Source organism: Aethalodelphis obliquidens, unplaced genomic scaffold (assembly GCF_003676395.1).
Source record: "Aethalodelphis obliquidens isolate GAN/ISIS:26980383/991018 unplaced genomic scaffold, ASM367639v1 scaffold33, whole genome shotgun sequence".
Lineage (NCBI taxonomy): Eukaryota > Metazoa > Chordata > Mammalia > Artiodactyla > Delphinidae > Aethalodelphis > Aethalodelphis obliquidens.
Genome location: NW_020837977.1, coordinates 4184676 through 4211359, shown reverse-complemented (window position 1 = coordinate 4211359; position 26684 = coordinate 4184676). Strand labels below are relative to the sequence as shown.

The following is a 26684-nucleotide window of genomic DNA, read 5'->3' as shown; positions in this document are numbered from 1 at the left end:
TTTATACCATTAATCTTGAATAAATCTCGACTTCTTATACATATATGAGTACTACGTATATTACTCTGACCAATATATAATAAACAAATATAAAAAAGAATAAAGCACATGCCAGTTATGTCTTGATATAGAACAAATTCCAAGTTATAAGTGAAACCACGAGATGTAAGTGAAAAAAAAAAATCAAGTTACAAGATCAGTATATTTTTTTAAAGGTAGAGAGAGTGTTCCACTCTTCCTTAGAATGTAGAAATGTAACAATGAGAAAGAGCCAGACAATGTAAAAATCCTAACTTTCCTTGAACCCATCAGAGATCTGAGATTGTAAAGCAAACAAATGACATGAATTCTAGAGAGTGACAAACCCCTCTGAGGAGAGGCTGGGCTCACAAAATATTTCAACATTGGCAGAGCAAGGAAGGAAGAGATGAATACCAAAAATGCTGGTAAGAAGAAGGCAGATGAAACGTTAGTAAATTCTGAAAGACTGCATGTGGGTTAGCACAACAGTTTAGAAAAACTAGGAACTCCAGAGAGAAGTGCTTTTCCACGGGCTTCCTCTGGGAGCTCAGGACAACTGGAGGTACATCAGGAAACCGGAGAGAGCCTCACTTGGTGGGACAGGTATGAAGCAGGTGAATGTCTGTCACAGAGAGAAAAGCAAAGAACTTTGCACACTCCTCTAGTCTTCTCTCATACAAAGACAAAAGCTCAAGCCACTAAGAAAGGAGAGAAACAAATCCTATCTGCCTCTGGGGTAGAGGTAGGAAATTTTATTAACCCGAAAGCTCAGGCAAAGACTCACTGCTTCCGGGTAAAGAGTAGAAGCAAAAGCTATCTACTCCCAGAAAAAAAAAAAAGGAGGGTAGAAAACCCTCTTGAGAGAAAGACCCTGCGCCAATATAAAGCAGATGTCTGAAAATGCTGGGAAAGGGGCTGGAAAACTCTACTGCACCCAACACAACCTACAGATCCAAAGTAAAGTTTGGCTCCCATGGGGAAGGAGGTAGAAGTAGTAGGAAAAACCCACCTCTGAGCCCCAGGCCCATAGAGTCTGTCTGAGAATGAGGTTGGACAAGAAAATCAAGAACTATGCTCCCTGGCTATTGTAAATAGAGCTGCAATGAACATTGTGGTACATGACTCTTTCTGAATTACGGTTTTCTCAGGGTATATGCCCACTAGTGGGACTGCTGGGTCGGAAGGTAGTTCTATTTTTAGTTTTTTAAGGAACCTCCATACTGTTCTCCATAGTGGTTGTATCAATTTACATTCTCACCAACAGTGCAAGAGGGTTCCCTTTTCTCCACACCCCCTCCAGCATTTTTTGTTTGTAGATTTTTTGATGATGGCCATTCTGACCGGTGTGAGGTGGTATCTCATTGTAGTTTTGATTTGCATTTCTCTAATGATCAATGATGTTGAGCATTTTTTCATGTGTTTGTTGGCAATCTGTATATCTTCCTTGGAGAAATGTCTAATTAGGTCTTCTGCCCATTTTTGGATTGGGTTGTTTGTTTTTTTGATATTGAGCTGCATGAGCTGCTTGTAAATTTTGGAGATTAATCCTTTGTCAGTTGCTTCATTGGCAAATATTCTCTCCCACTCTGAGGGTTTGGAAGCAACCTAAGTGTCCATCAACAGATGAATGGCTAAAGAAGATGTGGCACATATATACAATGGAATATTACTCAGTCATAAAAAGAAACAAAACTGAGTTATTTGTAGTGAGGTGGATGGACCTAGAGTCTGTCACACAGAGTGAAGTAAGTCAGAAATATACTGTATGCTAACACATATATATGGAATCTAAAAGAAAAAAAAGGTCACGAAGAACCTAGGGGCAGGACAGGAATAAAGATGCAGACCTACTAGAGAATGGACTTGACAACACGGGGAGGGGGAAGGGTAAGCTGGGACAAAGTGAGAGTGGCATGGACATATATACACTACCAAATGTAAAACTGATAGGTATTGGGAAGCAGCCGCGTAGCACAGGGAGATCAGCTCGGTGCTTTGTGACCACCTAGAGACGTGGGATAAGGGATGGTGGGAGGGAGGGAGATGCAAGAGGGAAGAGATATGGGGATATATGTACATGTAGAGCTGATTCACTTTGTTATAAAGCAGAAACTAACACACCATTGTAAAGCACTTATACTCCAATAAAGATGTTAAAAAAAAAAAAGAATTATGCTCCCTTACCCAACACAATCCTATGATCAAATAATAAGTAGAAGCAGTTGACTACAAAGCATAGAGATACCCCTCACCTCATGGCAGAGCAAAGAAAGGACTGCTGCAACCTGAGGATGGAGCAGAAACATTGAGGAAAAACCCTCCCCAAACCTCACCCCAAACAAAACACAGATAACAGCAAACCACTGCTAAACGAACTTGAAGTTAACAGACTGTGGCAACAACAAAACCCAAAACAAGCCCAACTACTGACTAGATTGATTTCACCTTCCATAGTAACAGTCTGACAGAAGAAGAGATTTGCCTATTTCTCAACATAAATGCTATTTAACTCAGCCTCTAATGTTTCTCAATACACAATGTCCAACATTCATTCAAACATTATGAGACATCCAAAACTGCAAAAAGAAATAACCCTTTGTCAGAAGAGGGAGAAGTCAACAAAATAGGACCCAGAGATGACCCAGATGCTAGAACTCTAAGAAATAAATTTTACAATACCATGATTAATAGCTTAAAAGATCTAATGTAAAAGGCAAACAACATGCATGAACATTTGGAGAATTTCAGGAGAAAAACAGAAATTATAGTAGAACAAAAGCAGATGGAAATCCTAGGGAGATAAATATCACAGAAGAAAATTAATATTGATGTCATTATTAATAGATGAACATAGCTGGAGAATAATCAATAATATTATAGATAAATCAATAGAAATTCCTCAAACTGAGAAACAGGAAAAAAAACAAGGAGTGAAAAATAAAAAGGAACAGAAGATTCTGGATCTATTAAGACAACACCAATGGGCTAATAAATGTGTAACTGGAAACTCCCAAGGAGAGAGAAAACAAGGAAGAAGAAATATTTTAAAAGATGATACCTGAGTATTTGACGAAATAACTGAATGACAACAAATCCCAGATCCAATGTGTTCAGAGACCACTAAGCAGGAAAAATACAAAAAGGAGAAAGGAAGGAGGAAGAGGAAGAAAAGGAGGCAAAAGGGAGAAACGAAAGAGGAAGGAGGGAGAAGAGGGAAGAAGAGAAGGAGGAAGAAAGGAAAGAATCAAATTTAGACACATCAAACTGCTGAGAACTAATGAAAAAGGAAAATTTTGAAGGCCTTCAGAGGGGGAAAAAAAGCACACCAAGAGGGGGAAAAAAAGGCAGATAAGAATTACAACAGACGTCACATAAAAAACTATGCAAGTCAGAAGACAGTGGAACAAGATCTTATAAAGTGCTGAAAGAAACACAAAAACCCAGAACGCCATACCCAGACAAAAATAACTTTTAAAATGAAGACGAAATAACAAATTTCTCATCAAACAAAAGCTGACAGAAATCACTGCCAGCAGACCTGCTAATACAAGTAGTATTAAAGGAAGTTCTACAAGCAAGAGTATAATACCATAAAGAAATTTAGATCTACACAAATGAATGAAGAATTCTGAAAATGGTAAAAAATGAAAATAATGTAAGATACTTTTCCTGATTTTAACCACATAAAAAGATTGACTATATAAAGCAAAATTAGTAACAACTGTGGGTTTTATACTATATAGAGAGAAGTAAAATGTATGACCACATCAAAGGTGAAAGAGAAAAAAGTGAACAAAGAGTAAATGGAAAAAACAGAAACAACTAATAAGATGGTAGATTTAAATCCAACCACATCAACAGCTATAATAAGTACAAATGGTCTGATCACCCCCAACTAAAAGGCAGAGATTGTCAAATTATATTTTAAAAAGCAAGACCCTTGGGACTTCCCTGGTGGCGCAGTGGTTGAGAGTCCGCCTGCCGATGCAGGGGATACGGGTTCGTGAACCAGTCCGGGAAGATCCCACATGCTGCGGAGCAGCTGGGCCCGTGAACCATGGCCGCTGAGCCTGCGCGTCCGGAGCCTGTGCTCCGCAACGGGAGAGGCCATAGCAGTGAGAGGCCCACGTACCGCAAAAAGAAAAATAATAAAAATAAATAAATAAATAAAAAGCAAGACCCTATTATATGCTTTCTAAAAGAAACCAATTTAAACATAAAGACACAGATAGGCTAAAAGTAAAATGATGGGGGGGAATATCCCACACAAACACTAATCAAAATAAAACTGGAGTGACTATATTAACATCAGACAAAGAAGAACTCAGAACAAGGAATATTACCAGGGAGAGAAAAAAAATCACATAATAATAAAGTGGCCAAGTCATCATAAAAGCATAACAATCCTAAAGGTATATGTATGTAACAACATAGCTTCGAAGTACATAAAACAAAACTGATAAAGCTGAAAGTAGATAAATCCAAATTTCTAGCTGGAGACATTAACACTTGATAGAAGAAGTAAACAGAAAATCAGAAGAGACACAGGACTTGAAAGAAGAAATCAAAGGGAAATTAGAACAAATTTTGAAATGAATAAAAATAAAAACTCAACTAGTCAAAATCTGTGGGACAGAGCTAAACCAGTGCTTAAAGAGAAATACATATCATTAAATTCTTATATTAGAAAAGAAGAAAGTTCTCAGATCCACAATCTAAGCTTCTAGCTTACAAAACTAAAAAAGAATGGAAAATTAAATCCAAAGCAAGTGAAGGAAGGATAAAATGAAGAGCAGAAATCAATAAAATTGAAAATAAAAAAATAGAGAAAAACCAATGAAACCATAACCTGGTTGTTTGAAAGGATAAAAATAATTGATAAACCCCTAGCCAGATTGATCAGGAGAAAAAAAGAGAACAAATTATCAATATCAGAAATGAGACAGAAAATGCCACTACAGATGCTGTAGCCATTAAAAGAATGATAAGGCAGTGTTATGAACAATTTTATACCATTAAACTCAACTTAGACGAAATGGACAAATTCCTTGAAAGATTCGAACTGCCAAAGCTCACTCAAGCAGAAGTAGATAATCTGAGTAGTCTTATATCTATTTTTTAAACTCAATTTATACTTAAAACCTTCCTACAGAAAAAAATCTAAACCCAGATGGCTCCACTGGTAAATTCTACCCAACAATTAAGGAAGAAAGAATACCAAACTCTTTGAGACTATGAAAGAGGAGGAAATACTTCCAAACTCACTATAGGAGGCCAGCACTACCCTGACAGTGATATTAAAACCAGTATTTCTACTTGGGATGATGAAAACTTTCTGGCAGTGGACAGTGGTGATAGTTGCACAACACTGTAATTGTACTTAATGCCACTGAAATGTACACCTAAAAATGGTTAAAACAGTAATCTTTGTTATGTATGTACATATAGCTATCCCCCACCTTTTCGAAGTTTACTTTATGCCATTTGCTTTTATGAAAGACCTGCACTAGTACCTGTTATTGCTGACCAAAAGAAATCCAAAGAGGGTTTTCACTTCTATGAAAAACCAAAAATACCATTCAGCGTTTATTTTACAGGTAACCATCACTGTGGCAGTGCACACCAAGAGTGGCAACTACATTCAGCATCTCAGCATCCAGCCGCCATAGCTTTGAACTGCGTCTGAAGATCTGTGCTTTATCTGGATTTACGTTGTGTACCCATTACCAAGATGTGTCCTAAGGTAAACACTTCTTCATTTTAGGCCATTCTGGCTTACAAAATGTTTCACAGGAATGCTATACTTTCAGATAGTGGGGGAAAACTGTATCACATAAATTTTTTAAAATCCATCAATAAAAAAATTCACCATATCCACAAACTAAACAGAAAAGTCATATGCGTATCCCAACAGATGCACAGAAAGCATTTGGCAAAGTTCAACATTCACTGATAATTAAGGGGGAAAAAAACTTCCCAACGATGCAAGAATACCAGGAACTATCAGCCTGATATAGAGCATATATAAAAAGCCTACAGGGGCTTCCCTGGTGGCGCAGTGGTTGAGAGTCCGCCTGCCGATGCAGGGGACACGGGTTCATGCCCCAGTCTGGGATGATCCCACATGCCGCGGAGCGGCTGGGCCCGTGAGCCATGGCCGCTGAGCCTATGCTCCGCAACGGGAGAGGCCACAACAGTGAGAAGCCCGCGTACCGCAAAAAAAAAAAAAAAAAAAAAAAAAAAAAAAAAGCCTACAAGCATCACAGTATATAATGGTGAAAGACAATGATCTCCTCGTAGGATCAGAAACAAGGTAAAGATATCTGCTTTCCTATTCAACAATCAATCGCTTCTATTCAACACTGTTCTGGATGTTCTACTCAGGGCAATAAAGCAAGACAAATAAATAAAAAACATACAGATTAGAAAGGGAAAAAAACTGTCTTTATTCACAGACGACACATCATCGATGCAGAAAATCACAAAAAAATCTACAAAATAAGCTAATCTAACTAATAAGTCATTTTAGCAAGGTCACAGGATACAAGGTCAATATATAAAAGACAACTGTATTTCTATATGCTAGAAAAGAAGAATTGGAAATTAAAAACCAATACCATTAACAATAGCATCCACAAACATGAAACGCTTAGGGATAAACATTAAAAATGTACAAGATATTTCTATGAAAAAGTACAAAACACTGCTGCGATCTATTTCCAAAAACCTAAATAAACAGGGAGCTAGTTCTTGTTCATGCACTGGAAGACTCAATATTCTTAAGGTATCAGTTTATGCAAAACTGATCTATATAGTCAACACAACCCCAAAGAAAAATCCCAACTGGATATTTTTTGGTAGAAATTGACTCTACAGTTTATTATGAAAATGCAAAGACCCTAGATTAGCCAAAAAGATTTTTAAAAAGCAGAACAAAGATGGAGTTCTTTATCTGATTTGAAACCGTAGCACAAAAGCTACACTCTATATACAGTTGTAATAGCTAAAGAACAGACGTACAGATTAATGGAACAGAATAGAGACTCTAGAAACAGACCCATACATATGTGGTCAATTGATTTTCAACAAAGGTGCTAAGGAATTCAATGCAGAAAGCACTCATCTTTTAAACAAATGTGGTGCCTGAACGTACATAAAAAAAGGAGAGAAGGCAGGAAGGGAGGAGAGGGGAGTCCTTCATCTGATAGAGGACTGGCACACAAAATATATAAAGAACTTTTACAACCCAATAATAAGGAAGCAAAACATCCAGTTTTTTAAAAGACAAAAATTTTGAACAAATACTTCATGGAAGAGATATGAATGGTAAATAAACACATGATAATCTACTCAGCATTATTAATTAGGGAAAATGCAATTAAAATCCAAAGAGATAATGTTATACACCTACTAGCATGATCAAAGCTAAATGACAATAACAAGAGCGGGAAAAGATGTGGAGTAACTGGAAATCTCAAACATTGCTTGTGGAAATGCAAAATGGTACAGCCTCTCTGGAAAACATCTTCAGTTTCTTGTAAAGTGACACGGTACTTATTATTTAACTGTGTACCTATAGGATATACTAGAGAATATGTACGATAAAGATTTTTACACGAATGTTTGTAACCACTTTATTTATAATAGCCTCAAACTACAAACAACCTAAATGTTGGTGAAGAATAAAATAGTGACAAACAATAAAACAGAACAAATGAATGATAAATGCAACAACGTGCAGGAATCTCAGCAATAAGAAGCCAGACACAGGACTTCCCTAGTGGCGCAGTGGTTAAGAATTGCCTGCCATTGCAGGGGACACGGGTTCGATCCTTGGTCCAGGAAGATCCCACATGCCACAGAGTAACTAAGCCTATGGGCCACAACTACTGAGCCTGCGCTCTAGAGCCCACGAGCCACAACTACTGAGCCCGCGCGCCACAACTACTGAAGCCCTCACGCCTAGAGCCCGTGCTCTGCAACAAGAGAAGCCACCACAATGAGAAGTGCGTGCACCAAAACAAAGAGTAGCAAGGGGCTCGCCACAACCAGAGAAAGCCTGCACACAGCAATGAAGACCCAATGCAGCCAAAAATAAATAAATAAACTAAATAAATTTATTAAAAAAAAAAAAAAGAAGCCAGACACTAAAGGCTACATAATGTACGATTCAATTTATACAACATTTTGGAAAAGGCAAAATTATAGAGACAGAAATCAGTCCAGTGCTTGGCAGGGGCTGAGGAAAGGGGAAGACACTTACTATAAATGGGCATTAAGGAATTGTTTGGGGTAACAGAAATGTTATAAATCTTAATTGTGATGGTGGTCAGTGCATGTACACACACACACGTCGAAATTTACTGAACCACAACTCGATAAATCTGAATATTTTTAAAGGGGGTATGTTAGTGCATACACATAGAGTATCTCTGTAAGGATATTTATTTCATCTTTATTTATCAAATCCTTACATAAGATTCATTATATTTCAGACACTATTCTACACAATGTACAAATATTAACTCACTGTGGGAGATAACTTTTTAGGAAGAGAGACCAAGAGACTGAGGGTCTCAGGGTGAAGTGAGACTAACATTTTTTTTTTCACTGTTTACTCTTTTGTGCTATTTAAATTCTTTTAAAATCATGTACATATCTTGCTTATTTTTTTTTAAAAGCCAACTTTTTAAAAACTGCTTTTACAGGGGGTTTTTTTTTTAATTGCTTTTGCTACATTCTCCAAAGATCTTCTTATTGACAAGTCATCATATTCACTCCTTCTCTTATTCGATCTCTGCAGCACACGACTGCCACCTTTTTAAAATCATTCTCTACTGCCCCTTTTGCAGGTATTCTTTCCTCCTCCTTCTTCCTGTACCCCCGCGCACATTATCTGCTACTGAGATCTCATCATGTACACCTCAGAAGGACTGCTGGTGTCTTTCCCCTCTCCTCTCTACCACCACTGCCTTAGTTCAGATTCTCAGCATCTTTCACCTGAACAATTCTGCTAGCACGGGCCTCCCTGCCTTCAGTCCTGTCCTGCCCAAATCCATTCACTACATTACTTACAGGACTGTCTTTTGAAGAAAGCAAACCAGATCATGTCACTTTCAAGTTCAAATCTCAAATTAATAATTCAAAAGCTTTTACTTCACATAAAAACAGTGGTCTCGGCTATTCCTGACTTTCCAGATTCATCTTCACATATCTAGAATTTTAATTATACTATAATTTTTGTCATATGATTAAAGCTCCTCACCCCTAACACTTACTGGTCAGTTCTTGCGTGCAGGGACAAAATTCCAGTCATCCCGTTATCTTCAATTTTAAGTGTTTGGCATTTAGTGGGGGTGGTGGTTAATTTTATGTGTCAACTTGTCTGGGCTACAGTTCTCAGACATTTGGTCAAATGTTATTCTGGGTGTTTCTGTGAGGGTGTTTTTGGAAGAGATTTACATTTAAATCACTGAACTTTGAGTAAAGCACATGGCTCTCTATAATGTGGGTGGGCCTCGACAGTTGAAGTCCTGCCTAGAAAAAGGCTGACCTTCCCTGGAGCCAGAGGCAGCTCTCTAGCCAATCGCCTCTGGACTCTGCAGCTCTTTCCTGAGTCTCCAGCCTGCCAGCCTCCCCAGCAAATTTTGGACTAGCCAAGCCTCCAAAATTGCATGGGCCAATTCCTTAAAAAAATCTCTGTGTGATACACACACGCACATGCACACACATTCTCTCTCTCTCTCTCTCTCTCTGTTGGGCTCTGTTCCTCTGGAGAACCCGAACTAATAACACAGTGGGTAAGCAAAAAACGTTTTTCAACTTAATGAAATTAATGCCAGTTTTTTGTTCTATTTTATTTTCACGTAACTTACAAATAAATGTCTATGAGATTTATTTTGACATATTTTTATAAATCACCTATCAATTTTAAGTCAATATAAATGTGTTAAGTTAAAACAACATATACACAATATAGGAACTATAGAAACTTGAACACGTTAGGTTTCATGTTACAAATACTTTTAAAAGAAGAAAAAGCATTCATTAGCCAGGTTATAAAAACAGAATTGAAATCTCCAGTGATATCACACAGACAAATAATTTTTAATCACTCAAAATAACTTCCTAGATATTCACAGTACCTTAAAAAGAAAAGCATATCTAAATATTTTTTAACAGATGATATCATTTCTACTCTAGCCTTCAGAAAGGTGTTCCTACAGAAACTGAAAATATCCCTGAAACAGAATCCTTATGTGAGAAAATGGCATGGAAAAAAGCATATTGTTTATGATAGAAATAATTATTATGCCTGTTTTGTGAATGTTCATACAAATAAAATATTTAATAAAAATAATTTATACATATGTATAGATAAAATGATAATTTAATACAAAGTGAAATGAAGCCGGTTCCTGCCTAGTTTATCTGCCAAGTCCTGAATTCAAGGTTCTCAGCTTCTCTTACAACAGAGGTAGGTGTTAATGATGTCATTACCTGCTGCAGAAGAAATAGGGGACCATGAACACAAGTCTTGGCAGAAAATAAACACCCTCTGAGTTTACCCTTAATTTAAAGTAAACAGAAAAATTAGTTTATAGAGTGTCTGTCCTATATAGCTCCTGCCCTAAAGGTGTAATCAGGATCTTTATTTCTAGTGTTTTCAGCTGTATTCCAGAAATAAAGGCTAACAACCTCTATTCTTAAAAAAGCACGAATTAAAACTGTGTACATAAGGCAAAAATCATCAGTCAGTAAGCTAAAAATTATTACATTGGTATTATATAAGATATGTATAATGATACAATGAACTTTTAGTATTTTCTAATTGTAAGATTATAATATTTTATCTTGAACCCTAAACAGCTGTTATTTTATACCTGGAGAATCTATCTTTAAAGAGATGAAGATAGAGTACCACCTTAGAAAAGTTAAAACTTGACATCTACTTTAACACCAGTTAAGACAGTACTTAGAGTCAAGGAACACTGGGACAGAATTTGCTCATCACTTTTGTACCCTGACAGGATAGAACTTGTCCATGTAAATTTAACTCTCACCTTGTCAAGTTGATCTTGAAGACTAGTGGATGCTTTATAACCAAGCTGTAACAGCATTGCTTCTGCAGCATTTTTTTTGGCTATCTTTTTATTAGGTCCTGTTCCAGTAGCAACTTCATTGCCTACCTTGACCTGGTAAGATTAAAGTAAGAAATTAATGATAGCTGCTTTGGTAACAAACCTTAACACCATAAAGCAATGTGTTCTGCTCTCTAGCATTCAAAAATATAAAGTTCAGTCCATAATAAAAATGGCAATTAAGATCCCTTTTATGTAAAATATATATGAATATATACATGGAGAAAAGTATGGAAACATGGTCCTCAAATGTCAGTGGGGGTTACCTCAGGATGACAGAATCTTAGAAGATTTTTAGTTCCTTACATATTTCTATATTATTTGATTTTTAAACAATAAACTTGTATTATTGATACAAGCATAAAAATAAAATTCACACTGTAGAGAGTTGATTACGACTACATTTAGTATTCTTAATAAACTGAAAAGGCTGAAGTTCATGCTGCTGCCACTTAAAATAATATAAAATGGGCAGAGGACCTGAATAGACATTTCTCCAAAGAGGACGTGGAGATGGCCAAGAGGCACATGAAAAGATGCTCAATATCGCTAATCATGGGGGCAATGCAAGTCAAAACCACAATGAGCTATCACCTCACACCTGTCAGAATGGCCATCATCAAAAAGAACACAAATAACTAATGTTGGCGAGGATGTGGAAAAAAGGGAACCCTCCTGCACTGTTGGTGGGAATGTAAATTGGTGCAGCCGCTGTGGAAAACAGTGTGGAGGTTTCTCAAAAAAACTAAAAACAGAATGGGGGAGAGGGATAAATTGGGAGACTAGGATTGAGATATACACACTACTATACAAAAAATAGATAACTAATAAGGACCTACTGTATAGCACAGGGAACTCTACTCAAAACTCTGTAATGACCTATATGGGAAAAGAACCTAAAAAAGAATGAATATATGTATATGTATAACTGATTCACTTTGCTGTACCCTAAAACTAACACAACATTGTAAATCAACTATACGCCAATAAAAATTATTAAAAAAAAAAAAAAAAAAGAACTACCATATGTCCCAGCAATTCCACTCCCGGGTATATATCCGAAAAAAACAAAAACACTAATTCAAAAAGATACATGTACCCCAATGTTCATATTAGCATTGTTTACAACTGCCAAGATATGGAAGCAACCTAAGTGTCCATCAACAGATGAATGGATAAAGAAGATGTGGTATATACACACAATGGAATACTACTCAGCCATAAAAAGAATGAAATTCTGCCATTTGAAACAACTTAGATGGACTTGGAGGGTATTATGCTAAGTGAAATAAGCCAGACAGAGAAATACAAATACTGTATGATGTCACTTATATGTGGAATCTAAAAAATACAACTAGTAAATATAACAAAAAAAGAAACAGACTTACAGAAAACAAACTAGGGGGGAGAGGGAGGAGGGGAGAGGCAATATAGGGGTAGGAGATTAAGATGTACAAGCTACTACGTATAAAATAAGCTACAAGGACATACTGTACAACACAGGGAATATAGCCAATACTTTATAATAACTAAAATTGTGAATTATTGCATTGTACACCCGTAACTTACATAATATTGTACAATAACCATACGTCAATAAAAGTCTTTAATCCAAAAAATAAATTTTAAAAATGATATCGTTTACAAAGGTTTACATTAAATAGTTCCTGAAGACAATTAATATATAAAGGTTAGTACAATACTGTGGTTAAGAACAAAGCCTTCCAAGTCAGATTTAGTTGAAATCCAACTCTACTACTTCCTAGCTGCATGAACTGATTCAAATTATTTACTATATCTAAGCCTCAGTTTTTTCATCAGTAAAAGAGGGATAATAAAATGACCTAATAGTGTTGCTTTGAAAATTAAACACAAAAATGTATGTAAACTACAGTGTATGTTACAGTATGTGAGTATAACTGCTCGATAAATGGTAGCTTTTTATCATTAGAACTATTCCACAGTTACCTTTTGTGAACACTTGATGTACACATGTATATATGTACATCAACATATTTAAATACACATCAGTCATTTTATATCCACGTGTACATTTCCTGAGTTGGGTAATGATTTTTTAGACTTGCATGTACTGAGATAATACAAATATAAAAAGTAAATTAGAAAACAAAAAAGGAAAGAATTACAAGGAGAAATAGAAAATACACAATGAGAGTGGAATTTGTTTTTATACGTTGTTCTCAGTAAGTGAGAGAAGCAGACAAGAAGATAATCACAATTTTGGAAATTAAACAATCTAAATAATCTATGGGCAAAGAAGAAATCTCACCGGAAATTAGAAAATATTTTAATAATAATGGAAATATGGAATAATGGAAATATATCAAAACTTGAAGGATGTAGCTAAAAGAGTGTCTAGAAGAAAATAAATAAGCCATAAAAGCTTAGAGAGGGCTTCCCTGGTGGCACAGTGGTTGAGAGTCCACCTGCCGATGCAGGGGACACGGGTTCGTGCCCCGGTCCGGGAAGATCCCACATGCCGCGGAGCGGCTGGGCCCGTGAGCCATGGCCACTGAGCCTGCGCGTCTGGAGCCTGTGCTCCGCAATGGGAGGGGCCACAACAGTGAGAGGCCCGCGTACCGCAAAAAAAAAAGCTTAGAGAAAGGCAGAAAAGTAATAAGCTAACCATCCATCTCAAGAAGTGATTAACAGCAAAATAAACCCAAAGAAAATAGAAAAATAGAGACAAGAGCAGAAATTAAGGAAATATAAAACAAAGTACAACAGAGAAGTTCAAAAAGCTTAAAGCTGGTTCCCTGAAAAGACTAATAAAATGATAAACCAAAGGTAATACTGATCACGATAAAATAAGACACAAATAAGAATGAAAATGGGAGATTACTATAGCTTCTGTAGCATTACAAAATAATAAAGGATACTGAATATTTCAGCTAACATTTTTTTGACTATTTACATAAAATGGAAACATTCCTAGACAATACAAATTACCAAAACTGGCAGAGAATAAACTCTTAGCTATATAGATCTGTAACTACTAAAGAAATTAAAACCACAATTAAAAACTTTTCCACAAAGAGAACTTCTGAGAGCTTCTCCAGCAAGTTCCACTCAACATTTAAGAATAATGCTAATCTTACAAAAATTCATCCAAGAATAAAAAAAGAGGAATCAGTCCCCAATTATTCAATGAGGCATCACTTTGGTTCCAAAATCCAACAAGTATAAGAAAAAAATTTTACAGACCAGTTTCACTCATGAACATAAATGCTAGTTTAAACCATATAATAGTACATTGAACAAAGCAATATTAAAAAGAAGAAAAATTGTGACTAAGTTAGGTTGATTCCAAAAATGCAAGGTAAGTCTAACATTCGAAACTCAAACGAAATCAATGGAATCTGCTATATTAATCAGTTGAGGAGACAAATCATATGATCACCCTAATAAATGAAGCAAAAGCATTTGCTAAAACTCAACATTCATTCATGATAAAAATTCTTAGCAACTAGGGAAGGAAGAGAACTCAAACCTCAGCAAACATTATACTTAATGTTGAAGTTCTGAAATTAGAAACAAGACAAAAATGCCCTCCATTTTTACTAGTATTTAACATTTTACTGCAAACCCTGGACATAGCAATAAGGCAAGCGAAATAAAAGGTTTAAGAATTAGAAGTGTAAGAACAAACTGTCATTACTTGCAGAAATAATATTTACAGAGGAAATCCAAGAAAATGTATGGGTAAACTATAAGAATTTATGAAAGTACAAGTTCTTGTATAAAAGACAGTATACAAAAGCCAACTGCCCTTGTATAGTCCATCAACGATTAAGTAGAAAATGAAAAATATTAAAAGATACAATTTCTATTAAACAAAAATCAAATATCTATGATGTTTAAAATCTTTACACATAAAACAATACACATTATTGAGAAATATTAAGATAAACCTAAAAGAGGTATGCCATTCTCATGCATTGAAGACTCAATATTATAATATCAATTTTTTCAAATTGACCTATAAATTCAATAAATTCCCATCAAAATCCCACACATATTTTCACAATATTTGACAAGCTGATTCCAAAATTTACATGGAAATGCAAGGTGCAAAGAACAGCCAAGATCCTTTTGAGGAAGAACAAGGTGGGGGCATTATTCTTCAGGATGTCTAGACTTATTATAAAATTAACATCAGGGAAAAGAGAGATAAACTTGACTGCCTTAAAATGAATTACTTCTATTCCTCATAAAGTATCATTAGAAAAGGAAGAGTCAAGTCACAGCACAAGAGAAGATATTTGAAATGCCATATAACTGCAAAAGGTTCACATTTCCAGAATATATAATAGATTCCTATAAATCAATTTTTTAAAAAAAAACAGCTGAAAAATGAGCAAGAAAGCTGAACAGGCAATCTATATCTGAAATTTTGAATTGTTTTATCAAATGTCACTGCAATTTGTTTAAAAAAAATTAGAAAACTTCAATAGCTTCATGTCACTTTAATAAAATTTCACAACGACACCTATACTGGGTACTATCAATGAATGGCTATGTGATACAACTAAAACTAGTTTTCAGATACAATGTATGATAATTCTACACATATTTTTCTTTTTTGGCTTTTGTGTGTAATCATAACATTTGTTAGTTCACTTGTGTCAGAACATAATAGATTTCCATCTGGTATCCACACATGTGTACTGTTTGCCATTTATTCTTACACCATTATTGAGATTTTTATTTGTATTACTATTTCCATCACTACTTTTAAGCTTCAGTGAACCAGCTCCTTTTAAGGAATTAGGGATATGCAACACAGTGCTTAAAAAAAAACTTAACAATTATAAATAATGTCCAAATTATATGACAAAGAACTGCACTTTCTAAACAGAGTATAACTCAAGATGAACTAAATGACATACTTCTTGCAGTATATGAGACACTGAAAATGTACTCATTATAGAACCTCTGTAACAACTATCACAAATCTTATAGTTCAGATCTGTGCAATGTTTTTGAAACATTTCATTGCTGCTTCTCCTGAAACCAGAAACCACCACATTATGACAAATCAGCAAGTAGTCTATGGACCCCACTCAGAAGCACTGATCTAGTGCTGTTCACGGCCTATCCTTGGAGCTGGGTGAACACACACACCTCCCACATCTGTTGGCCTGCACCTGACCCGATGTATCAAGGCCTTGTGTGTCCTTGAGTCCCTGGCAAGAGCCAGCCTCTGCTACCTGTTGTTTTTTCCAGTGCTTGGTTTGTTCCCCAGCTTCACCAGACCCTGTGTTGTTGCTGGAATGCATGCTAGCTAAAAGATTAGGCCAGCTACGTCAGAAGCTTCCTCTACTGCTCTGAGGGTCACAAGACTTGCCAAAGTAAATGGCAGCAAAAGATAACTGAGCAGCGAAAGATGTTTCATCTGTTTTCACAAGCTATATACGTCTTGTCATTCTCATTCAAATCTGCTGCTGCTTCATCCCTAAGTCTCATTTACCTGCCCAGGCCTGAGGCCCTCTGGCTCCAGGTTCCTGCTCTTGGGCCATGGGGTTCCCATCACAGCATTCACCTTAAATCTATGTCTGCTGGCTTTCCGTCTGACCTACTCTGACACCTCAAGACTTATTTCCAGAACAGGTGCTTCCAGATTCATTTTTCCCATTCACCCACCCCTTGTCTGACACAAGTTTTTACAGTTGCATGGTTCAATAGCTTGTGAGTAGTTGGTTACCCCAGAGTTATTTGTTACTATTGAAAAAGACCACTGTGCGAAAGGACTTTGATTCCCTGCCAGCACTCACAGTGGTCACTCAAAAAAAAGAAATCACTGCATTATAAAAGTCAAGTAAGTATGTAAGTAAACTTCCAAAAGTCATCTTCCTACAAAGCTCACAAATTTTATAACTATTGTAAGACTTTTACATTAAAATGTTAATTTTTCTGCAAAGAAGCTCAATTATTTTGCTACGCAATAAATTTAAGACAGACAGATTTTTTGTCTTTAAACAAATCATTTAAATTAATCAAGTCATCTGGACTTCCTGGCAGTCCAGTGGTTAAGACTCCACGCTTCCATTGCAGGGGTCACGGGTTTGATCCCTGGTCAGGGAACTAAGATCCCACGTGCCACACAGCACAAAAAAAAACAAAAAAAAACCCCAAGATACTATTTAAAAAAATTTATTTTTAATTAATCAAGTCCTCAAAAAACCAACAAAAAAATTCTAAAATAGCATTTACCAAAAACTTAATTATCTTTCACTGAGTCACAAATGAAATTTCCTTTACATATATTTTTTAAAATCTGGAGATCTTAATCACAGGTAGAAAAATTAACATCATACGACACATAGTAACAGAACGTGCTGATATACAATTTAGTTATCGTTATTTTCTCTTGAAAAATTAAAATATGCCTCCCCCCCCCAAAAAAAAAAAAAAAAAACTTTAAGAAATTTTCTCTGGACCTAAATACCCAAATAATGTCATCAGAGATTTTCCTTTACCTAGTAATCAATACAAGTAACTACATCCATTTTATAACACACATTTGTTTGTGGGGATTTTCTGGCGATAGATAAATATGAGTGCATTATCTTTAGAGAGTTTGCTTCCACATTCAATTATAACGAATGATAACATTGTTTAAGTAGTTTATACAAAAGCCTTTACTTTGATGAAGTTGCTGCAATACTGTAATGAATCCACTGGGGCTTTCAGAAGAAGGAAAAAACAATATGAATTCAGTGTGAAAACATTTAGAAGTACAGCCAAATGTTCCTGTTTGACTAGAATGTTTATGAATACCCATAAAATGGAAGCTCGCCTAAGATATTCTAAATTCCTCTTTCAAAAGGGGTACTCAATATACTCCACAGGAAAGGAATTGTTTAATAAAGTCGAAGCCAGCTTGTTATTCCTGACACAGGTCTAAAATGTAGGGGATTTTTTTTTTTCCCCTCAAGTTTTGGAGTTCAAAGAATATTTTCTATAATTCTTTAAAGTCAAGAATGTAAAAAGAAAACCGGTGCACATGTTTAACAAAGTGAAAATACTGGAACCACACTGTTGCGGGTCCCAGTGACATCCAGACAATAATGTGTTCACAAACCACAGAAGAATTCCCCCTCTCTGGATGTCTAAGTTCCCAACCGTGGTTCACCTGTAACTACATCGTAAGTTTATATCGCCAACAAAAGCCTAACATACTAGCTCTCCATCAGGCAGGCAGCAAATATACCTCACATGTTTATGAAGGTCCTACTACATACATACCGCCATATTGGGTACTACGAGATAAAGCAACGTGGGGATTACAAATTAGGAAGGAAGGTAAAATTTAGACATGCACGAAAGTTAATCAACATGAGATACACTATTCGAGTCCAGAACGTTTGCCATGGGTCAGCACTTAATTAACATCTGTTGATTGTAACTGGGTTTTATTACAAATGAGAGCCACAGGTTTGACTGGAAAAAGGTTCTCTGACAAGCCTATTATAACAGAAACAGTTGGGACAACGAGAATTTAAACACAGACTGGGCGTGAGATGATTCTAATGAACCATGCCTAATGTAAGAAAAGGTAAGAAAAACTTCCATATGTTTTAGAGATACACACTAAGTACGTAGGCTAAAATGACATGTGGTTAGAAAGCAGCTTTAAAATACTTCAGGAAAAGGAGGAAAGGAGGGTGGGAGGAAGGGAGGAAAGAAAAACTGACGGCCAAAGCCCAGTACAGCAGAAATCATAATTGTTGGCTTTGGATGGTGGGCATTTCCCCTAAGATGCCATTATACTCTTCCATTATACTATTTTCTAAAGCATACTATTAAATATATCCACCTTTGGCTATGTTTGAAATTTTCATAACAAAAATGAAAAGTTTCTGTGATACCGGGGCTTGACTTGGCAAATGAAGGTGGACAGGTATAGGATTTAAAACGAAGGAGGACATTTTAGGCCTTCTCCCTCATTCTCAGTCCCCACCCATCGACCAATACACCAGCAACCGTTCTTCAATTTTCTTGGCTTCACAACGCAGCAGTTAAGTCTCTCAGCAATTCCGAGTTCCTCAGTCCTCACCACAGTTAGGTAGCCGGCTAGCTCCCTTTTCCTAATTTATCTAATAACCCAAAAGCCCGTGCTCTTGGCCCTGTTCCACATACTACGTCCACCCTTCTAAATTTTGTTTCTAATTCCATCTGTCTTTTATTCCCAGTAGTTAATAGACTCCAGCTGCAAATTGCAACACATTAAGTTACAGATAGGCATTCCCAGTGATGAACTCTGTGTGAGCTCACAGCCCCTTAGAAACGCATACTATCTATTCTAACACGTCCTTGACACTTGAATGTTTCAACCAAGTGGGTAGATGGGCCTGGAGGGAATGAACACTTTAAATGTAAACAGTTTTATTACCTTCTACTATTAATTCCTAGTTTTCGTTTCCACCATATCTCTATTCCAGCTTCAGGATTTCTAAATTTTTTCAATAGCTAAAAAAATCTTTTAATATAAAAGTTAGAAATACCTGCATCACAAATTCCCGACGTCGAGGCATTCCTCTTTCTGAAAGCAAAACGTAATCTGGTTCCTTTTCCTTTTTGGCCTGTTGAATTTGAGCCAGGCGGCTAATGGGGTTCATTCCTTGACCATACTCTGGTCCAGCCTAAAAAAATTTAAGAAAAATTTTCAAAACATAAGACCTGCTTTTAAAACTTGTTATTAGATCCTTAAAGAAACCATGGTTCTCACCTCCTCCCCTGCACCCCAAAACTCTGTCTGAAATAAATGAAAATTTATAAAGGAAAATTAGAAAACGGATCTGAAACTAGGCTTCTACAGGATTCAGGGCTCAGAAGTATTATTGATAAGTTGGTCAACTATCCTTTTAAACTCTTTATTACAGTAGGAGTTGCTTCACAACTTCTATTCATCAAAAAACACCAAAAAGAATGTAAGAAGACAAGCCATGAACTGGGAAGAGATATTTGAAATACATGTAAGTTAAAAAAAAGATATACCCAGTATCCAAAATATATTTTTAAAAACTCCTAAAAAGTATTAAGAAAAAGACCATCTAAAATAAAAATGGGGAACTCCCTGGTGGTCCAGTGGTTAGGACTCTGCTTTCACTGTCAAGGGCCTGGGTTCTATCCCTGGTGGGGGAACTAAGGTCCCGCAAGCCATGAGGTGTGGCCAAAAAAAAAAAGTGTTAAAATAAAAATGGGCAGGACTTCCCTGGTGGTCCAGTGGTAAAGGATCCACCTGCCAATGCGGGGGACGTGCACTCGATCCCTGGCCGGGGAATTAAGATCCCACATGCCATGGGTCAACTAAGCCCGCACGCCACAACTACTGAGCTTGCATGCCTCAACTAGAGAGCTCGTGTGCGGCAAACTATAGAGCCCACTCGCTCTGGAGCCCATGCGCTCTGGAGCCCACACACCACAACTAGAGCAGCCCATGCCCACAACTAGAGAGAAGCCCACGTGCCACAACAAAGAGCCCACGCACTGCAATGAAAGATTCTGCATGCCTCAAAGAAGATCCCACCTGCCGCGACTAAGAGCCAATGCAGCCAAAAATAAATAAATAAATACTTTTAAAAATAAAAGAAAAATGGGCAGATGAGATGAACAGATACTTAACAGAGGAAAAAAAAACATATAAAAAGATAATCCATCTCATTAAGACTCAGAAAATGCATATTAAAACCACAGTGAGACACTATTTCATACCTATCAATTTAGCAAAAGAAGTCCAACAGCCTCAACTGGTGAAGGTGGGGAGAAACAAAAACTTACACAGTGCTGGTCATAATATAAACTGGAACACAATTTGGCAATGCCTAGTAAAGCCAATAAATAACCCACTCCTCAGTAGCCTCTTCAACTAGAAAACTGTTACCCAAATTGCTAGCTCATTTGTATGGGAGTATCCACAGCTGCGTTATTTGAAATAGCAAAAAAAAGAAAAACTGGAAATAACCTAAACATTCTTCTATAAAAGAAAAAATAAATTATGGCATGTTCATACAATGGAACGGCATATAACAGTGAAAATGAATTAAGTATTGCTACATACATCAAGATGAATGAATTTAAGAAAAACATGTTAAGTGAGAAAAGCAAGCACAGAAGAATATACAAAGTATGATATAATTTATATAAAGCCCATTAAAACTACAAAACACTGGTGAAATTAAATAAGATCTCAGTAAGTGGACAGACACACATGTTAATGGATCAGCAGACGCAATATTCTTAAAATGTTGATTCTCTTCAAACTGATCTATCAATCAAATCTATCAAATCAATCAAAATCAATCTATCAACCCCAATCAAAACCCCAGCATGTGCTTTTGGGTAATAATTAATAAGCCAATACTTAAAATTCATATGGAAATGCAAAGGACAAATAACCAAAACAACCTTGAAAAAAGAACAAAGTTGGAGGAATCAGACTACCTGATTTCAAGATTTATTATAACTCTATAGTAATCAAGATAGTATGTGTGGTACTGGCAGAAAGACAGACAAAGAGATCAATGAAACAGAACAGCATCCAGAAGTACATCCACATATACATGGTCAACAAAGGTGCAAAAGCCATTCAGTGGAGAAAGGGTGGTCTTCTCAACCAATGGTACTGGAACAATTGGATATTCACATGTAGAAAAGCACCAAAACTTCAATCCATACCTCACACAAAAGTTAACTCAAAATGGTTCATAGGCTTAAGTGTAATATCTAAAACTAAAACTTCCAGAAGAAAATATAGGGGAAATTCTTCTGGTTTGGTTAGGTAACAATTTCTTAGATACAACACCAAAATCACATTCAATAATAATAATGATAATAAACTGAACTTCGTCAAAATTAGTAACGTCTGTTCTTTAAAAAGGACAAGCCACAGGCTTGGAGAAATATTTGCAAACCACATATCTGATTAAAAAAAAACTTGTACCCAGAATGTATAAAGACCTCTCAAAATTCCGTAATAAATTTATATTTTAAATGTATTATTTGTTATTATTTAATTACTTAAAACTTTTTAAGCGAGCAAAAGATCTGAACAACACTTCAGCAAGCTTCATGTGCTACTGCATATACAAAAAAATGCTCTATCATTAGTCACTAGAGGAATCTGAACCAAAATGAGATATCAATATGCATGTATTTGAACAACTGAAATTTAACTATACTATGTGTTAGAAAGGATGTGCAGATACTCGAATTCTCACGCATGGCTGCTGAGAAAACAAAATGGTTCAATCACTTTGAAAAACTATTGGCAGTTTCTTAAAATGTCATATACCTACTAAATGACCACACCACTCTATTCCTAAGTAATTACCCAAGAGAAAAAAAAGCATATGCCCAGAAGACTTAGACACAAATGTTCACAGCAGCTTTATTTTTAATAGCCCCAAATTAGAAGCATCCCAAATATCCAACAAAGAGTGAATGGATAAACAAATCATGGTATATCCATTCAATATAATACTACTTAGCAACAAAACAGAACCAACAATTAATAGCTGTAACAACATGGATGAATTTCTAAATTATTATACCCAGTGAACGAAGCCAGTCAAAAAAAAGAGTGGTTGCTTGGGAATTGAAGGTGGGGGGATTCCAAAGGGGAATGAGGAAACTTTGGGGAGCAATGGATAGGTTCATTGTCTTGACTGTGGTCATGGTTTCACAAGTGTATACATATATCAAATCATATGAAATAGTATGCTTTAAATATGTACAGTTCACTGTATGCCAATTACACCCCAATAAAGCTATTTTAGAAACCAACCAAATACCATTTTCCAGAAAAACAAACATGTAGTAAAACTGTAAGATTAGGAAACATTAAACACAAAACTAATGATGGCAGGTTACCTAAGGGAGGTGGTATCAGGATGTGACAGAAGAGGGTATACAGATAGCTTCAACCTTACCGAGAAATGTTCTATATTCAAGCTGGGTGGTAGGTTTTACTTACTCTTACTTAGTATGCTTTTTAACTTACATACACATCCTATATAAACCTTTTAGAAGGCACTCTATTTTTAACTTTATATAAGGCAATGTTTATGAATAAAACTTGATAAAAGCTTTTTTTTTAAGTTCATGTATAGCCTTTTTAGTGGCTTCTAAAAGGTTTAAAAACAAACAAAAAATAAACCTTTGCAAATCAAATATTTTTTTCTGCATGCAAACTAAGTTTCTTCATATATTATTCCTAGAAATGAAGGTTTGCATGTCATATGGTCAGCACTTTATATCCACCTGTGAAAATTTACTCTAAAACAGGTATTAGAGACAAGGGTAATCACTAAGTTACAGTTTATATATGTTACACTACACTCACAGAAGAGCCACTATATAGTCTTAGCTCTTCCCGTAGTTGTTGAGTCTCGACCATATCTAGCTTGGTGCTGCAGGTACAGCCTCTAAGTCAGATCCTGCAAGGTCCTTTAAATTATGTTTTGGGGATTTGGGGTTTTACCCAAAGAACAATGAGAAATTACTAAAAGATTTTAAGTAGAGGCATGACATGATCTGATCAGTATTTCTAAAAGACAACCCTTTTAGAAAGATCTTTTGATGTCAAAAGTACTTGTAGGAAGAAGGCCAATTAAAAACCTACTGTAGGGGCTTCCCTGGTGGCGCAGTGGTTGAGAATCTGCCTGCTAATGCAGGGGACACGGGTTCGAGCCCTGGTCTGGGATGATCCCACATGCCATGGAGCAACTAAGCCCGTGAGCCACAACTACTGAGCCTGCGCGTCTGGAGCCTGTGCTCCACAACAAGAGAGGCCGTGATAGTGAGAGGCCCGCGCACCGCGATTAAGAGTGGCCCCCACTTGCCACAACCAGAGAAAGCCCTCGCACAGAAACGAAGACCCAACACAGCAAAAATAAATTAATTAATAAACTCCTACCCCCAACATCTTAAAAAAAAAACAAAAACAAAAAACCTACTGTAGTAGTTCTGGCAAGACATGACTGTGAGTTGGATCAAAAGGGCGGCAGGGAATGGAAAGAAATGGACCAACTTAGGAAATATTTAAGTGATGGAATCAATAGGGTTTGATGATTGACTCTATACAAGGAGGTGGAGAGATGTTAAAAATGACTCCCAGGATTCTGTTTCAGCAGCTGGATGGGGATGCCCGTCACTATGATAAGGAATATGCAGGAGGAGGAAGAGGTTCAGAAGGGAACGCGATGAGTTTTGGACAGAGTTTCAGGGGCCTGTGAACTATTAAGTGAGAGGCCCAATAGGCAGTGTCGAGCACAGAAGAATATTTGGGAATCATCTATATAAGGACTGAATTGAAGCCCTAGAAGTATGAAGAGCAGCCTAGGAGAGAGTAAGAGAGGGAAAAGACTGAGAACTTCAATACTGCAATAGTTGGGTAGAGGGGGAGAAGAAAGAAAAGGAAAATTTTAGCTTTTGATAAAATATTGGTTTCTACTTACATACGAAGAAAATGAAAAAAATATATATTGTAATAGAAGTATAGAAGGACTGATGAGAAAAGACAAATACAGATAATAACCCGTAAGTCTAAGATTGAAATGCCAATGAAAAGGTAAAGGGAAGCTCTTGGGTCTCGCACTAGAAGATGTCCATGAAGATGGTCACGTAAACATGTACTTCCAACGGTATGTTGTCTTTATTCCTGTTTAATTTGCCTATTTTATAAGAATGTCTGTAGGTTCCAAAGATGTTGTTGATACAGATTCCAATGACAAAGAACCAGATGCATAAATCCTATCAGAGAATAACGGAGTTCTGAGAACACTAAGAATGGCTGGTTTCTTCCCTTGACTGAAATTAACTACCAGCACCCTTGAAAATGAAGTTATTCCTTGGATAGCAAGTCTTAGATTATCATTCTACAAACCAGTAAGGACAGTCTTATTCAGAAAACTTTATCTCCAACATCAGAAAACCTTCTTTGAGGCCTCATCTTATAGAAGAGAAGCTACATTAAACAACAGAATCTAAACCCAAAGACACCATCAGGGCAGTATTACATTTTAACAAGGTGACTCTGTAAAGTAAATTAAAATCCAAAAGGAGTTCACAACCAACCAGTTTCAAATGGGCACTGGCATCAGATGTGACTGGACCTGAAACCTGCCTCTGCTCTGTGATCTTAGGGAAGTTTCTTAAACGCCAAGAACCTCATCTGTAAAATGGGGATAATATCTACAGCACAGAGTGATTAAGAGGATCAGATGAGACAATGTGATAATTTCATTATTCTAAATAAAATCAAGGTAAATCATCAACAGCTATTTTCTCTACTTCTACTGCATAATAAGGAATGGTAGACCCTAGATGTAGAAGACATTTAGGGAAGTGACTAAAATGCTGAAAACCAAGACACCGTCCAAGCTGATCCACTTACTGGCCCAGTAAGTGGAAGGTCTGATCGTACTCAAAATTCTCTAGATTCCAACTCATTGTATGCATGCTGCTTTCTCAAAATAACCTTACATTTCAGAGAATATCTACAGACGTTAACATAAGACAGACATGGTACAAGAAACTCCAAGTGTGATGTATGTGAGGAAAATTGCAGGGGGCGAACCAAATCTGGGACTGGGGGAGGATCAGAGAAGGCATCCCTGAAGAAGTCAAGTTTAAGCTGAGATCTAAATGGTGGATAGGAAGAAAGTTCTAGAATAACATGCTTATATACTGGAGGTAGTAGCAAATTATTTTTAAAATTCAAAACGTTTCTCCCCCCCGTTTGTGGAATAACATTTAAACAATACTCTTGCTTTTAATGGCTATGGTTAAAAGTAACAAGAGTTACATTTATATTCTACTATGATAGATCTTTTCTAGACTAAAGGCTTATTATTCTTAATTTATTAAGATCAGATTTAGTTTAATAGATTAGGTGGAGGTTAATGTGACCAGTTTTGCACTGCCATTCTGATGCAGAGCACTGTTCTTCCATCATGGAGAAGCTATAGATTTTATATGTATAAAGATTTAGGAAAACAGACCATGGATACATTCATGCACATATAAAATGTGAATAGAATTAGATACAAAATAACAATAGCTAATATTTATTGAGTACTTATTATTTGTATTGTTAATAAATATTTAATAATAATGACTAATGCATTCTATGTATTATTTCAAGTAACACATAACAATCCTGTGAAGCAAGTTCAATTATTATTCCTACTTTATAAACAGAGAAGTGAAAAGTTAGGCAACTTGCTCAGGTCACAAGGATTCACACTCCAAGGTCATTTTCTGACTCTGATGGCCATTTTCTTAACAACCATATCCTACTCCCTGACCATGTGGTTAGAGCATATAAATGAAAGCCAGTCCTCAAAACCACTATGACTCATGAGGAGTGGATCTATTTGGCGTTTATTTTTAGTCTACCTTGCAGCACAACGTAGAATGCTATTTCAGGAAATGCATAATCTACAGCCTCTCGGTGAAGTAGTGACAGTATTCAGTAAAAAGAACAAGTATTTACGT

The 26684-nt window shown here is 36.4% G+C and overlaps 1 protein-coding gene across 11 annotated transcripts in view; it reads right to left on the bottom strand.

The window, feature by feature from the left end:
• The window catches only part of STAU2 (staufen double-stranded RNA binding protein 2), a 309733-nt gene that overhangs the window by 165760 nt on the left and 117289 nt on the right, over positions 1–26684 (bottom strand). For all 11 annotated transcript variants that reach the window (XM_027127905.1, XM_027127903.1, XM_027127902.1 and 8 more), the window contains 2 exons: positions 19691–19828; positions 11085–11216 (listed from right to left, as the gene is read on the bottom strand). In XM_027127905.1, coding sequence (XP_026983706.1) covers positions 11085–11216; positions 19691–19828 — 270 coding nt within the window. The remainder of the gene's footprint in view (positions 1–11084; positions 11217–19690; positions 19829–26684) is intronic.